The 17,230-nt window shown below is 44.4% G+C and overlaps 1 protein-coding gene across 2 annotated transcripts in view; it reads left to right on the forward strand.

Annotated features, from left to right (window-relative positions):
* Positions 1–17,230, forward strand: part of DLG5 (discs large MAGUK scaffold protein 5) — a 469,022-nt gene that overhangs the window by 285,498 nt on the left and 166,294 nt on the right. For both annotated transcript variants that reach the window (XM_029609514.1, XM_029609515.1), the window contains 2 exons: positions 5,861–6,036; positions 13,164–13,267. In XM_029609514.1, coding sequence (XP_029465374.1) covers positions 5,861–6,036; positions 13,164–13,267 — 280 coding nt within the window. The remainder of the gene's footprint in view (positions 1–5,860; positions 6,037–13,163; positions 13,268–17,230) is intronic.

Consider the following 17,230-nt stretch of genomic DNA (forward strand, 5'->3'; position numbering starts at 1 on the left):
CTGGGCATGCCCAGCAAATCACTGACCCTGCATCCAGCAGTCCCCCTTCAGTCTTTTTTTTTTCCACGCAGCAGTAGCCACGTGGGTTAAGGAGCTCTCTTGAGATTCCTGACAGGAATTTTCCTCGCGGTTCTTCTTTAAAAACTTTCAAAACATTCTACCCCATAGAGGTCCCCTATCGATATCTGTACTCCATGGTTAAAAAGGTAAGGCTTTACCCTTGTTTGCGGTCGATTCCCATCGAGTTTTCCCTTCGGGGCCTACCGGTCATCGATCGCACCGCGGCTACATTTTTGTCAATGCCATGGTGTCTGGTTTTCGTCAGTGCCCAGATTGTGCTCGGACAATGTCCATCACAGACCCGCATAGAGTTTGTTTATTGTGTTTGGGGTCTGACCATGATACCCTAACTTGCACCAAATGTGCCCAAATGACGCTGAAGGGCTGTAAAGCCCGGTTAGAGAAGATGGAGTTTCTTTTCCATTCAAAACTCCTGACTCCATCGACCGCTTCAACTTCGTCTGAGCCTGTGCCATCGACCTCTCACCAGCAACGAGACACCGGTGCTGCCCGACCGGCTTCGACTACTCCAAAGGTGTCTACTTCTTCCTCATCGCCTCAAGAGAAGGACCAAAGAGAACATCATGAAAAGTGTTGACACCGGCATCGGAAGGCTCAGTCCGCCGAACCAGGAAAGCCGTCGGCATTGGCGTCGACAGAGCCACCGATAAAGAAATCCTGTCCGGAAAAGGTCCCATCCTCCTCTGCGACCGGGTCACCGAGGTGTTCCCCACCTTCATCGGTGCAGGGAGCCGCGACTCCTCTTTCACCGGTGGACCCTCCAGCTATGCCAGTGCTGCCTCCTGCTCCAGTGCCGAGGTTCCACGCCCCAGGCTTCCATGAGGAATTGGATCAAATGATCCAATAGGCCATCGGTAAAGCACTGCAGGGCTTCCAGCCTCCATCGACGCTGATACCGGTGCCCAAGCCGGTCACCGATCTGATTCCCATGGCACTCGCACCGCTACTGGGTAGACTGGATTCGTTGCTCGGTGCCCTTCCACTGCTGGAACCGAGGACACCGGTATGTCCTCTTCCTTCGATGCTGATACCTGTATCATCAGAAGACTAAGAAACACCGATACCCATTCCGCCGTCTGAGATTCTGCCACCGACTCATCCTTCGATGTCGCCGATGCCATCGGTGCCACCTCCGATGCCATCGATGCCTAGGCCTGGCCCTTCGGGATTAACGCCATTTCTCCCCTCTGAAAATCCTCAGGGAGCTGATGATCAACCTTATGATCCTTGGACTGATGATTCTTCCCAGGATACAGATGATCTGCCTTCAGAGCCCTCTCCTCCTGAAGAGAAGAGGCGTTCTCTTCCAGAGGATCTGTCCTTTATTAACTTCATTAAAGAAATGTCTGAGACTATTCCATTTCAGTTTCAGACAGAAGAAGATTCAAGGCACAAGATGCTGGAAGTATTCCAGTTTCTTGATTCTCCTAAGGAAATCATGTCAATTCCTATTCATGAAATCCTCATTGATCTGCTAAAGAGACACTGGGAGCACCCAGGTTCAGTACCACCTGTCAGTCGTAAGACAGATGCCACCTATTTTGTGCAGTCAGCTCCTGGGTTTCAAAGATCACAACTGGATCTTCACTCTGTGGTTGTGGAATCAGCCCAGAAAAGGGCACGGCATTCCAAACCTCATTCTTCCATACCTCCAGGAAAGGAACAGAAATCCCTAGATGCTTTTGGCAGACGGGTCTTTCATGGCTCAATGCTTATATCTCGCATTGCTTCCCTCCAGTTATACATGACCCAGTATAACAGGAACCTTTTTAAGAAGATACAGAATTTCTCTGAAACTTTACCTGACCAATTCCAGGATGAGCTTAATGCTCTAGCTCAGAAAGACCTGGATGTGGGCAAGCATGAGGTCTGCACTGCGTATGACATATTTGACACTGCCTCTAGAGTGTCCACGGCGGGGATTAGTGCAAGAAGGTGGGCCTGGTTAAAATCCTCCGACCTCAGACCAGAAGTACAGGACAGGTTGGCGGACCTGCCCTGTGCTGGGGATAATCTCTTCGGAGATAAAATCCAGGAGACTGTGGCGCAGCTAAAGGACCACCTTGAAACGCTGCGTCAACTTTCTTCAGTGCCTGCTGATTTCTCGTCCACCTCCAAGAGGACATTCAGGCAAGACTAAACGACCAAGAAGGTATTTTCCGGCTTCCCGAGGTCGCCCTTCCAAGCCTTATCAAAAAGGTCAGTCCAGCCAGTCTCGACCTCAGAAGACCCAACCTGCTCCTCAGCCAGGACCATCGTCATGGTTTTGACTCCTCCCTGGAGAGCATATGCCAACCTCCTCTTCCATCTGTACCGGTCGGCGGTCAATTGTGCCACTTCACCAACATTTGGCACACAGTCACCACCGATCAATGGGTACTTGCGGTAGTCACTCAGGGTTACCACCTCAACTTCCTGACTGTACCGGCGGACTCCTCACCTTGGCTGACGTGGGGAGCGTCCGACCACTGTTCTCCTTCTGGAACAGAAGGTTTCGACCCTCCTCCAGTCCCGGGCAATAGAACCAGTGCCCCTCTCCCAACAGGGGCAGAGGTTCTATTCCAGGTATTTCCTCATCCTAAAAAGTCAGGAGGCGTTTGTCCAATTCTGGACCTTCGCACCCTAAACAAGTATCTACAAAAAGAAAAGTTCAAGATGGTAACCTTGGGTTCTCTACTTCCTCTTCTACAAAATGGAGATTGGCTATGCTCTTTAGATCTCCAGGACACATACACACACATCTCAATTATTCCATCTCATTGCAAATTCCTGCGATTCCTGGTCAGCCCTTGTCACTTCCAGTACCGTGTACTGCCATTCGGCCTAGCATATGCTCCACGAGTATTCACCAAATGCCTCGTGGTAGTCGCAGCCTTCCTCAGGAGTCAGAGTATCCACGTCTACCCTTATCTCGACGATTAGTTGATAAGGGCTCCGACTCAGCAAGCCACATTGGCGTCTTTGCGTCTCACTCTCCATACCCTGATCTCCCTAGTGTTTCTAATCAGCTATCCCAAATCCAAGATAGTTCCATCCCAAACCCTATCTTTTATAGGGGCCGACCTAAACACTATAAAGGCGAAAGCCTTCCTCCCTCAGGATCGGGCTTTCACCCTGGCCTCTCTGGCGCATCATTTACAGACTCGAGTATCCTCAGCTGCTAGTCACTTCCTCGTACTGCTGGGTCACATGGCGTCTGCGGTGCATGTCACTCCGATGGACCGCCTAGCCATGAGAGTCATGCAGTGGACCCTAAAATCCCAGTGGGTTCAAGCTTGTCACCCAATGTCCAACATTGTTCACGTTACCACACAGCTCAGACTATCGCTGGCCTGGTGGATGCAACACTCCAATCTAATTCAAGGCCTTCCATTTCAGGCCATAGAACCTCAAATTACAGACGCCTCCAACCTAGGGTGGGGTGCTCATGTTGGCGACCTGCAGACTCAGGGAACCTGGTCTCCAGAGGAAGCCAAACACCAGATAAATTTCCTGGAGCTCGGGCGATCAGATATGCCCCTCAGGGTTTTTCAGGATTTCCTTTCAAACAAGGCCATCCTGGTTCAAACAGACAATCAGGTGGCGATGTGGTACATCAACAAGCAAGGGGGAACGGGATCCTACCTTTTGTGTCAGGAAGCTGCACAGATGTGGGCATGGGCCCTTTCCCACTCGATGTACCTCACAGCCACCTACTTGCAGGGGGTGGACAATGTATGGGCGGACAAGTTGAGCTGCATGTTTCTTCCGCACGAGTAGTCTCTCAACCCCATGGTAGCAGACTCAATATTCCAATGTTGGGGTTACCCTCACATAGACCTATTTGCGTCAGTCCACAGTCGCAAAGTAGAAAATGTCTTCTCTCTAACTCGCAGCCACCACTCGCAACCGAGAGACGCTTTCGCCCTCTCGTGGGCCAGTGGTCTCCTCTATGCATACCCTCCACTTCTACTCATTTCAGAAGGACAAGGGCGTAATGATTCTGGTAGCCCCTCACTGGCCACGCCAGGTGTGGTTTCCAATCCTCCAGGACTTATCAGTACGCCGCCACATTCCTCTGGCGAAGGATCTGCTTCTGATAACTCAGAACAACGGATGCCTGCACCACCCCAACCTCCAGGCCCTATCTCTGACTGCCTGGATGTTGAAAGGTTAATACTCCAACCTCTTAACCTTTCAGAGTCTGTGTCCAGAGTCCTCGTAGCTTCACGAAAGCCTTCCAAGAGAAGGTCTTATCGTTCTAAATGGAAGAGATTTAGAGTCTGGTGCACTTCTATGTCCTTAGACCCCTTCACTTGTTCCACGGCGAAGTTTCTGGACTATCTCTGGCACCTGTCAGTCAGGCCTGAAAACTTCCTCCATCAAGATGCATTTCAGCGCAGTAGCCGCATTTCATAAAGGCATGGGGGATGTTCCTTTTTCTGCACAACCCTTAGTAACACGCTTTATAAGAGGTTTGCTCCACTTAAACCTCCACTGCACCCTCTGGCCCCTGCTTGGGACTTAACGTGGTTTTGGGGCAGCTCATGAAACCTCCGTTTGAGCCTCTCCACTCCTGTGATCTTCATTATCTCACATGGAAAGTAGTTTTCCTTCTCGCTATCACGTCCGCTCGCAGAGTTAGTGAATTACAGGCATTAGTTACCTACCCGCCTTACACTAAAATTCTGCATGACAGGGTAGTGCTCCGCACTCACCCTAAATTTTTACCAAAGGTAATGTCTGAATTTCATATTAATCAATCTATTATCCTACCTACCTTTTTCCCCAGGTCCCATTCAAACCCAGGAGAACAGGCTCTGCATTCCTTGGACTGCAAACGTGCCCTAGCCTTCTATCTAGACCGCACGTCGGCCCACAGGAAATCCACTCAATTGTTTGTTTCTTTCGATACCATCAAATTGGGAAACGCAGTGGGAAAGCAGACCCTCTCCTCCTGGTTAGCAGACTGCATTTCATTTTGCTACCAGCAAGCAGACATTCCTCTGCAAGACCATGTAAAAGCACACTCTTTCAGGGCCATGACGACATCAATAGCGCACCTCTGTTCAGTGCCGCTTGCTGATATTTGTAAGGCTGCTACCTGGATTCTCTCCATACTTTCACAGCCCATTATTGCTTAGATAAGGCTGGCAGACAGGATTCCATCTTTGGCCAGACTATTCTACACAACTTGTTTTCAGTTTAACTTCCCAACATCCTTCCACCGACCCGTTCAGGATGCCCTCCTAACCAAATTTCCACCCCCGTTGTGGTGCCTGTTGCACGTCTTTGGGTGCATTTGGTGCATTGCTCGGGCATCCTCAGCTTGGTACTTACCCATATGTGAGGACTAACATCCTGCTTGTCCTGTGAGAAAGCAGAGTTGCTTACCTGTAACAGGTGTTCTCACAGGACAGCAGGATGTTAGTCCTCACGAAATCCGCCCGCCACCCCGCAAAGTTGGGTTTGTTTACGTTTTCTTATTTTATTTTTCGCACGTACTTCTTACTATAAGACTAGACTGAAGGGGGACTCCTGCTGGATGCAGGGTCAGTGCATTGCTGGGCATGCCAAGTAGGTGCCAGTCAAAGTTCTAGAAACTTTGACAAAAGTGTTCCGTGATTGGGCTCCATCCTGTGATGTCACCCATATGTGAGGACTAACATCATGCTGTGAGAACACCTGTTACAGGTAAGCAACTCTGCTTTCCTCTATTACTAAGAGTAAAATCAAGTCTTAGCATGAGTTGAGTATGCCAATAGCATGGATTTCACCTACTCTTTCTAAACTTCCTTAGAGTGAATGATTGGTTACTGAAGATAAATGATGTGGATCTCACTAATAAGGACAAAAAGCAAGTTATTAAAGCAGTACTGAATGGAGGTGGCATTATTAACATGGTAGTCCGAAGGAGGAAATCTCTAGGAGGGAAGGTGATAACACCTCTCCACATAAGTCTTACTGGGCACAAAGGTAATGCATGCTTTAATGTCTATAGTAAATGACTACAATCATTAAACTCATACATGTGTTGCTGTAGTTAAGATTTTCTGGTTTTATTTTAAATGTAGGTATCTTTTATGAAGCTTTTATGATCATTTTAATTTAGTGGGTGTATTAATTTTTTTTTAACTTTTGGGTAAATGTAAATGGCAAGTCTTTATTAAGGTTCTTATGTTTCTCTGAAGACATTCAGTTCACCCATCTTATAGTTGGGTCACATGACTGCACATGTCACCTAGCAGATAATATTTTCAGAGTTTTCTAGTAAATACCAAAAGTGTTTACTGAGCATGCATGGGACTTTTATGCTGTTAGCAGCCAGACATCTGCTTTCAGTTTTGTTTTATCCATTGGCATAGTAGCATGTTTGCTACAGGTTCTGTAGTTGCCTCGGTGATAATACTTTGTTTAGCCAGTTTGGTTAGCATTTTTCTTGTTTTCCTTATTTAAGTTCTCTGTCCAGATTCTTTGGCATTTACTAAGATTTATTGCCAAGTTCTACTGTCCTCACTTGAGTCTGAGCAAGGGCTCCAAAGACCATGTCGAGCCGAAGGCAGCAAGCACCCAGTCTCAAGCTGAGGCTACAACATGGCACAGCTTCTGGACATGAAGGTTCCACATGTCCTGAAGTGGCTGGAAGCTCTGTACTGGTCTCTTCAACATCAGGCTGATGACTGAGATAAACCTTGAAAGGACCATCTGGAATATAGTCTTTTACAAGAACTACCTCTGCTCTGTCATCTGTAATATGCAAACTAGAGTTAAAGCAGAGAATTTTGCTGATGCCTAGCACTCTTGGTGCTCATGGATGACTCCTTTAGTTCCAAATTACCCAATAAACTGATAAATCTGTGGTAAGAACTATGTATGAATCAAAAACCACATACATCAGGACTACTTAGAGTACCAAAAAGGACCTTCATACACGTAATCAGGTTAATTTGAAAATCACATATTTGATTAGGGAGATTTTAGTCACTTAACCATTAAGTTGATTAATACCCAGTTTGTTTATAATCATTGGTTTCTTTTGTATTTTTTATGTCCATTTTTTAATTAATGCATTTAAAGTACTCTGAGGAGATAAATTGTCATAGACACTTATCTTAGAATTCTTTATGGTATGCCAATATTAGAAGCCTTTCCGGTGCATAGTGCTTAGAGCCAGAAGCCAGACATGATTCGTGTTTTGAAAGAATCTTCCTTCTTCAGGGGCTGAAAAGATGGCAAAAAATGTGGCAATATGCCTACAAAAATACAAAAACATGAGGTGTAATAACTCTGTTATAACAAATTATGGTTTATCTTAAATAAAACATACGTGTCTATGCCATTATGTCCAAAGTCTCCCAAGGGTTGCAGATCAACGTAAATGGCATCCACGGCATCCTAAGGCTGGATCCGCCATTTTAAAAACATACATTTATATCATTTGAAAGATAGAAACTGACCACTAGAAATTGGAGGTGCGACTACATTCACAAAGTTTAAAGGAAAAACAGAATTAAAGACAAAAAAAATAGAAATATGGCAGTGATTATACTCTGTCTCCAAAGAAAATATGGAGGATGCCATTAAAAAAAATTCAGTAAACAAAAACCTAAAAATCAAAAAGATGGGCATACTTGCATTTCCCAAAAATACTATGTAATCCAAAGCAGTGTCGTTAAAAATAAGACAAAAGATATTCTGAGATTCTTTGGATGGCATTCTGCCTAGTGTGAAATAAAACCCTAGGATTTTGCTTCGTTTGGTCTAAATATACCCTTTAATGCAGTGACACCATTTCTAACTGGATAGCAGACCACACCTCCTGTTATACCCAAGCAGGATCTTAGAGGGACGTATGAAAGCCTACAATGTTAGCATTGACTGATAATCTGCCTATCTCTCTTGTGCAGATTTGTGAAGCTGTGACATGGAATTTCAATTCACACATTAATGTTGCATGTTTGGACACGGTTTCTCATTTGGATAGGACTGTTTATCCTCCATGGCCTTTTTGAGTGGTAGAACCCATCTCCCTCCCTAGGACTCATTTTTATGATTCCAGGTTATATTTTGTCCTTGGGGGGGCGGGTATCTCCCCAACAAAAACATGTTTGTTCTTATTGTTTCCTTTTTTGTTAATGGTAGCCCTTAACTAGATAGTCCCATTTCTGGGATAGTCCAATTGCTTGTCTTCAGAGAGAGCAACATTGCATACCTGTAATAAATGTTCTTTGAAGAAAGCAGTTCACCAAACACTCACCCATCTCCTCTTTAGGAGTTCTGTCCTAGTTCTTTGGGTAATTGGGAACTGAAAATATCTGAGTCATCACAACACAGGAAGGTCCTGCACATGCTTAGTAAAGACATTGTTTACTAAAATGTTTTGGAAATACAGTGCACTTATTGCCTCTTATAGTCACATTACTCTGTTGTGTAATTGGTGAACTGTTGTCTTCACAGAACACCTATGTGAAAGCAGCTTCACTTTGTCAAGTATTGTATAGAGCTCACTAATATACTATTTTAATTTTATTGTGCTAGTTCTGTTTGAGAATTGTATGTTCATGAGCATTGCGAGGATAAGAAAAGAGAACCTGGAATCATCTCAATTATTTTCAATATAGGTTTGGTAGTAATGCAAGATTCCTCAATTATGTCCCAGGTGAGACTGTTAAAGGCAGTTTCAGTAGATCTTGAGTCTTTAATCTCTTAAGACTGGAAGCTAGCATGCTTGTTGTAGTGATGTGTAAATTGATTTGAAATCACAAGCATTAGTGTCCTTTTTTTTTTTTTTTTTTTTATGTATACTTGCTTATCCATCTTCTCCATGATAAAGGGAGGGGGAAAATATTATCCAATTACATTGAATAAATTAAAACACATGGGCTTATTGTATGGGCAAGACCACAGTCTGTTGTGGACTAGGATTAACCTCATGTTCTGTTCATACCCGGATCATTCCAGATTCCTGGGATTATGCCTCCCTTCCAGCAGATGGAGACAGAGAAAGTTGCACTGGCATATAACCCGAAATGCCACCCGCAGTCCCTTAGTATTTCTCTGTCTCCAGCAGATGGTAGAGGTGCAGTCCCTGCAGTCTGGAGAGGAAAAAAAAGGGGGATAGAGAATTTTCTCCCAGTAGGTTGCTAGGCCCTGGTGGGGCTATCCCTTCTGGTGTTGAGGATTACGAGCCAGGGAGTCAGGGACCCTGGTTTAACTCATTCTTTCGCCTCGCAGGAGGGTGTATAGCTGGTGGGACCGGTTCCCCCCCTCCCCCCAGGAGAACAACTTGAAGCCCAGCAGCGGCTCTTCTCTTCTTCTGCAGAGAAGTAGTTATTTCCTTTCATTTTCCTTCTTGCTCAGTAAAGTTAAAAAAAAAAAAGCTTTGAGCAGAAGAGTGGCCAGGTTTTAACATCCAGGAAGGCTGCACTGGATCTTGGCAGAGCTGTGAGGGGTTTGCTGTGCAGCGGTGTTATTTGGCTGCGTGGTCGGGCCTCATGGCAGTCTGAATGCCTCGTGATCGGCATGGCATGCGGCAGTGCATGCCGCTCTTTCGGCAGTGTGCGTGTGAGATTGTCATTTGTGGGTGTGTGCTCCTGCTGCCCCATCAGAGGAGGGGGCGGGTCGGGACTGCCTGAGGCCACGGCGGAGCAGCAGCCCAGAACAAAATCAGGCACAGGAGCGCCTGGCAAGTTGGCACCCCTTCACCACCAGATGCGGGAAAGGCGGCCATCTTGTCTAGAGCTGAAGGCTCATCAGGTCTGTTTCGGGGGAGGGTGATGATCTCCCTCCTTAGATATTTCTGGTGGGCCATAGTGTTACCCACCAAGGAATGGGGATCCCTCTGGGGTCGGGTTGGGGGATCCTGCTCTTTTCTCCTCAGAGTTCGTCCTCTCCTCAGAGTTTGTCGTCCTATTGCATGAGGCATATTTGGCCTCATAAGTGACCTGCTAGGTCTGGGGGTTTGGTTCCTCGAAAGGTGCTAAGGGTCTTTGGGATGAGAACAGAGGTGGGCAGTCCAGATATTGATTCTGATGAGTTGGAAGAGGCTCCATGAGTCCCTGGCCTTCCATAACCTCCTGGGCTCATCAACGATCTGGCTGTAGTATTAACCCAGATGCTCTGGATCCAGATGGGGAGGGTTGGATCAGGTGTCGGTGGCTGAAGGGGACAATCCTAAGGTGGTACGGTTATTCTGGAAAGAAGCGTTGTGGCCCTTAATATGTTCTGAAGGAGCTTGGAATCAAAGTCCCTCGAGGAAGCAAGAGAGTATAGACCCGATCATGGGTGGCCTGAGGGGGTCCAACAAAAGACTTCCCTTTTCACAAGTCTGTGAAGAAACATGTCATCAGGGAGTGGGACACCCCCGAGCTGGGCTTCAAGGTAGGCTGGGTGATGGCGAAGTTGTATCCGTTGCCTGAAGACATGCTTGAGTTGTTGGCGATTCCTAAGGTGGACACATCGGTGTCTGCAGTCATTAAGAAGATCTCTATTCCTGTAGCTGGTTCAGTGGTGCTGAAGGATATGCAGGATAGAAAGTTGGAGATTCATCTCAAGAAGGTATTTGAGGTGTTGGTGCTTGGCATTTGGGCTGCTATGTGCAGTAGCTTCATGCAGAGGGCTAGTTTGTGCTGGGTTCATCAATTGCAGACTGAGGCTGCTATCTCCGTCTGAGGCTAAGCAGGCAGACTGCCTGGAAGCAGCAGCAGCTTATGTAGCAGATGCTCTATATGACCTCGTTAGAACGTCCTCCAGAGTTATGTCATCTATGGTATCGGCCAGAAGTCTTCTTTGGTTGAGAAACTGGTCAGCGGTTGTTTGGTCTAAGTCTCATTTGGGAGCATTGCCTTTCAAGGGAATCTTCTGTTTGGGAAAGACTTAGAGGAGCTTGTGAAGCTTCTCAGGGAGACTAAAGGGTATAGAGGCCTTCAGCGGGAGCTCAGAGGCAAGGTCCTGGGAGGCAGCAGGTCTGGAACCAGTCCTTTTGAGGCAGCAGAAGGTCAGGCAGAGACTACCTCGGTCAGGGCTCTGGTGAAGCCAAGTCCTCACAATGAAGCAAGGCCGGTCCACTCCACTCTTCCTCTTATTGGAAGCTGTCTGGCTCTATTTTACAAGGATTAGACCAAGGTCACATCGAACTGGTGGGTTCTCAGCGCGATGATAGACTGTTGCACATTAGAATTCTATTGTCCGCTGCAGGACTTGTTTATGATTTCCCCTTGAGCTCTGTTTGACAAGAGAAAGGTGGTTCAGGAGACCGTGTTACCAGTTGCAAGCTCTGGGAGCTGTAGTTCTTGTTCTGTTGGGGGAATGAGGGACAGGAAAATACTCCATATATTTTCGTGGCTCCGAAAAAGGAGGGGGTCCTTCCATCCAATTTTGGATCTAAAGAAAGTGAATGTGGCTCTCAAAGTTCCCCATTTTCAAATGGACACTCTTAAGTTCGATGATTGAAGCATGCACAAGGGAGAGTTCCTGACTTTCCTGGACTTGTCTGAAGCATACCTGCTTATTCCAGTCTGCCCAGATCACCAGCAGTTTCTCTGCTTCATGATCCTCTGGAAACATTTTCAGTTTTGTGCCCTTCCATTTGGATTGGTGACAGCGCCTTGAATGTTCACCAGAGTGATAGTGGTTATGGCGGCAGCACTCACAAATCGGAGGTCCTTGGTACTCAGGCGGTGGCTCAGGTCCTCCAGCAATTGAGGTCCCTGGGATGGGTGGTGAACCTGCCGAAGAGTCATCTCTCCCCGCCTCAGGTTCTGGAGTTCTTGGGTGCACGCTTCGACACCAGGGTAGGAAAGGTTTTCCTCACGGAGGAGCATATTCTCAAACTGCAGAAGCAGGTGTGCAGGTTGTTGGAAGCTGCATTTCCTAGGGTCTGGGATTACATTCAGGTGTTGGGCTCATTGGCCTTGATGTTGGAATTGGTCCCTCATGAAACCTTAATCTTGTCCTGCGAGGGTTGTTTGAAGCTCCTTTTGAGCCTTTGAGAAGGGCAACAATAAAGGATCTCACTTTGAAGGTGGTGTTTCTGGTAGCCATTTTTTCCACCCGAAGGATCTCTGAACTGCAAGTGTTAACGTGCAGGGAGTTTCTGAAGATTTCGAATTCCAGGATATCTTTGAGGACAGTGCCCTCTCTTCTCCCAAAGATGGTATCCGCTTTCCATTTGAATCAGACCATGGAGCTTCCAGCCTTTCTAAATTTGGACGCGGCAACTCTGCATGCTAGAGAGTTACGATAGTTGGTGTCTCCGCAAGAAATTTGTTGGGCGACTACCTGGAAGTCGTTGCACACTTTCGCTAGACTTTATTGTTTGGATGTCCAAGCCCCAGAGACTACAAGCTTTGGTGAGAATGTTCTTTGAGCGGGACTCTCCCAGTCCGACCCTGGTTAGGGAAGCTTAGGTACATCCCAGGAGTCTGGACTGATCCAGGTATGAACAGGAAAAGAAACAGGGTATGATGATGATTGTTGTCCCTGCAAAAAATGTGACAAAAGGACTATCTTTACTTTTATGTTTAAAAATCATTTGGTAGTAACAATTAAGAAAGGTATAAACTTGGATATTGAATTAACTAATACAAAAGTAAAAATACCTTTGGATATGCATTTAAATATGAATTGCAAAAATTAAAATAATTAAAAACTCATTTAACAATCTGTGATGAATTCAAATGCACAATTATTGATGATTGAAAAAATGACTGCATAAAAGTACTGATAAACATTGGCACCAGTTTTTGAAGATCTGGTATCCTTTTCTGAACTTACTTACTGTTTGATTCCATAGTATTATTTCTTTGAAAGTATGAAATTTGTATACCCTGAGTAAGGTTGGATTTTCAGAGAATGGGGGTGGATTGTGGATGTAGGAGGGAAGTGTGGGTTCGGGAGCTTGGGGTATGCCATGTGATTATGCTGGACAGTTGAGATTTACATTTGTAATTTTGTTAGTTTTCATAACTTTAATAATTAAATTTATTTTTTATATGATCTGATTTAACATTTATTTTGGGTTGGGGAAGGATTTCAGTCAGGTTGAGCATGTGCATTGGTTCATTGGAAATACTCAGTGTCTTTTCTTTTATCTATGTTTTCAGATAGTGGAATTAGTCTAGAGAGTGGAGTGTTGGTTGCTACCATAGTGCCTGGTAGTCCAGCTTCTAGAGAAGGATCCCTTACTGTGGGTGACAGAATTATTGCTGTAAGTATATTCAGAATCTTATAAAGCTCTGTTCATCTTCTCATTTGCATTATAGCCTAAAATAAGTTGTTTTGCACAAAACAAATTCCATCCTTCACAATTTGCATCTACAAAGAACTTCCATCTATTACATTGTCTATCTCAGATTCTTGGGAGACAGATGTTACCATTGTATAACATCCAGGCCTTGTGCACAGTTTTGAAAAACCATTCATCCACTTGCTTTGGGGTAAGTGGAGTTTCACAGCTGGCAAGATGATCCTTAAGAGCAGGAGGCACAGAATCTTCAGCCTGGGAGGCAGCAGTGTCTTTGGTTTGGAACAGGGTCTTAAGAGGAGGCAGCTTCTTTGGCCCTAATTGGGAGTGGTTGAGGAGAGAAGATGACTTTGGTCATAATCAGGGCAAGGGAGGGGAGAGAAAGAGAATAGAGAAATACGGGTGAAGAGGGGAAGGGAGTGAGGACTGCAGCAGGATAAGGGTAAGGGTGAGGAGCAGAGGAAGAGAGCGAGAGGGATCAGATGAGGTTGGGGGGATTTCTTAGCCAGGGAAGAAATACCTCTCCTTCAGGGAAAAATTAAGCTTGGCTCTTTAGACAGGCCTTCCCTTAGGTTCTACAACAGAGATACATATCCCTTTATCACCTGCCTGTCTGAACCCTTGCAACCACAAGTTCCACAAGATTTGCCCACTACCGGGCTGTTTCTGCCCAACTGGTTCTTATCTCCTGCATCTCTGGTGCTCAGCTCACTTTCTAACTATCACTCATTCTCACTCTTTCTCCCTCTCCCTCTCTCTCTCTCCCAAAAAAAAGAGAACGCTAATGAAAAACATTTTGAAAAGATATTTTTGTTTTATATATTTATTTTATGTAGACAATACAAACTTAACAAAACCCGGAATATGTTAAAAACTCTTGCTACTCTCAATACAATCCTGTCATGATTCCAATGAAACAGTTCTCATTTAAACATATATATCTTCTTGCATACTTCATCAAAAGAGTATCAGAATCATATGACACAGTGCATGAATCCTTTCATCGCTGCTGCTTTTTATTTGACTTGGGAGGTACTAGATGTCAGTTGATCAAAAAGTCAATCATTAAATATTCTAACCCCGACAAAAGCCTTGTGTTTCACAGAACTAGGCTTCCTCAGGGGGAGACTGCATAACCAGCAAGGATCCATACAGAATTTTTTGTACAGGACGTATTAATCGCACAAACCAAGTGCATCTGATGTGTCATTTTCAAAGTGAGTCAAAAATGCTCGCCAAATCTGAGCCTTCTTGTCACTACCTTCAGGTGCGGGAACCAAAAGTATGCAAAAAGATATTTATTTATTTATTTTATATACCATCGTTCCAAGTGAAGATCACAATTCTTTACAAAAGTAACATTCATACTTTAGCTCAGTACATATTTTGGTTTAACACAAAAGGGATCAAGTGTTTAATCAGAGCTGTTTCATTGGACTCATGGCTATTTTATAATTGAAATATGAATGATTTCATTAGAAACATGACAGGATTGTATCAAGAGTGCACAGCATTGAGTTTTTAACATATTCCACGTAAGAATATACAGGGTCATTCATCAAAATGCGTTATGGTGTTAACGCACACGATATTGCATGCGTTAACGCCATAACGCATGCGATAAATGTTGCCACATGGCGCGAATGCAAATTTTTAGAAGGGGTGGGGGGGTTTGGGCAGGATTAATTAAAATGAGGGCTTTTAATGCCGGAAATAACTACACCTTTTTTTCTGGCGGTATGCTGTGCAGTATACCCAAAACAGCCGTAACGCAATTTGTGATAAATTTTGCAAATTGCATTTTGGCCATTTCTGGGCTTGGAAAGAGAGAGAGAGCCTCTGGGGAGGTCTTCATAGTATTCAACTATTTATATCTCCATAGGAGGGGCCAGCTAATAGATCGAGGTGAGGTGTTGGTGTTGGTTTAATGTTTAGGGGCCAGTTTTACATGCAGAGTGAGACGTACGAACATCATATTAGACCTTGGTGAAGATTTGACATAATTTGGAATGAGGAAAGTCTCACAAAGTTGAGATTTCTACAATGTTCTCTCGCCCTAGCTTGATGGACTCTATAACAGGGTACCATCAAGCTAGGGCAAGAGAACATAGTAGAAATCTCTCATTCTCTTTCTCTCTTGTTCTCTTGTACTCTCGACCTAGCTTGATAGCAGCTAGGTAGAGAGTGCATCAAACTAGGTCAAGAGTACATTGTATCAGTCTCATTTTTGTGTAGCTTTCATCACTCCAAATCACATCAAATCTTCACTGATATGTACTGTGCTGTTTGTACCTCTGACTGTGCATATAAAACTGCCTCCCAAAACCAAGGCCACCACCAAAACCTCACCCTGAGTTACTAGTTGCACCTCTTATAGTGGTATAAAAGGTTGACTAATATATGTGCCTCCCCAGAGTCTCTCTCTATCTCTCTCTTTCTCTATCTCTCTCTCCCCTGCCTGAAACGGGATTTGTGATAAAAACGCCAGGAAAAAAGGTGTAGCTATTTCCAACGTTAAATCATGCGATAACATGGGTTACACTATCTCACGCAATGTTAAACACCCCTCATTTTCATAAATGCCACCCTAACTCATCCCCTTTGACAAAATTTGTTAAATTTGCATACGCATCTTTGTTGCATAATCACATGCGTTATGGTGTTATAGTAGGAGTTAGGGCCCTAACACGATTTGATAAATGACCCTGTTAGTTAGAAATGAACTAGAAGAAATAGGCCTGTAGTTATTTAATCCATATTGTCAATATGTGATTTCTTAATCGATGGCTGAACTGAAGCTCTTTTAAGAATAGTAGGCATAGTCCCTGTCGTGAAGGACTGATTGGTTAAGGCTGATAATGGGGTACTAATATCATCAATCAAAAGTCCTATGACATTATTGTTACTTGGAAATAAAGGACTAGTGGAAGGCTTCATCTTTTTTACAATCTGAACCACATCTATTGAACTGTCTTTTTCAAAGTTAGACCAGTCTGGGAAGCATGAATCCGTAGATTGTAGATCATTTGGATAGGGCAGAGATGAAAACTTGGCATTTAAGATTGAGATGTTAGAGTAAAAATGATCGGCAAAAGCCTCTAGGGGTATATTATCAGGGGAATTATTCTGATAATACATCTTTTTAGTGTTCCTATTAGTACATTTAGAGACTAGATGATAAAGCTCCTTAGAGTTATTTCCGGCCTCTTGTAGCGATTTAGAAACGAAAATTTTTGGAGCATATCACAGCGCTGAGATATTTCTCCAATGTTAGACTAAATACTGTAAAATTGTGTCTGTTTTGATTTACTCCACCGATGCTGTGTTCTGCGTAGCTCTGATTTAAAATGTCTGAGGAGAGGTGTAAACCAAGGAGTTCTTTTGAGTCGAGAGAGAGAGTTATCTTTTTAAGGGGAGTAATATTATGTAGACATGATGATAGAGAATCTTGCCAATGTAAAACTGTTTCTGCTACATCATTATTTTGGGAATCCATTGTTCCCTTAATTTCTCAATATCATAGTGACCTCTTCTTAAGTCAGTGCACTTAGTGGTGTTAGGCGATTTAATCGAGGTGAAAGGAAAAGAAAATCTAAGTATGAAGTAATCACTACTGGGAAATTCTTGACAAGTGACCCCAAAAAATTTATGTAACATTTTTTCACTCAAGAAAAATAAATCTAAAGTATGACCTTTAGTATGGGTGGGGCCAACAACTTTCTGTTCCCAGCCCAAAGAACTCATAGCTGAGAGGAACCCTTCACAAGTTATGGAACGCAGCATGGCATCTACGTGAATATTAAAATCACCTAGCACAATAATATTGTTTAGCTCTTGTCTGATTTCTAACAATGTATCAATAATAGGAGTATAACTTGACTCTAATGCACCTGGGGATAGTAAAATAAAGGCCCCAGTCTTTATTAC

Source organism: Rhinatrema bivittatum, chromosome 7 (assembly GCF_901001135.1).
Source record: "Rhinatrema bivittatum chromosome 7, aRhiBiv1.1, whole genome shotgun sequence".
Lineage (NCBI taxonomy): Eukaryota > Metazoa > Chordata > Amphibia > Gymnophiona > Rhinatrematidae > Rhinatrema > Rhinatrema bivittatum.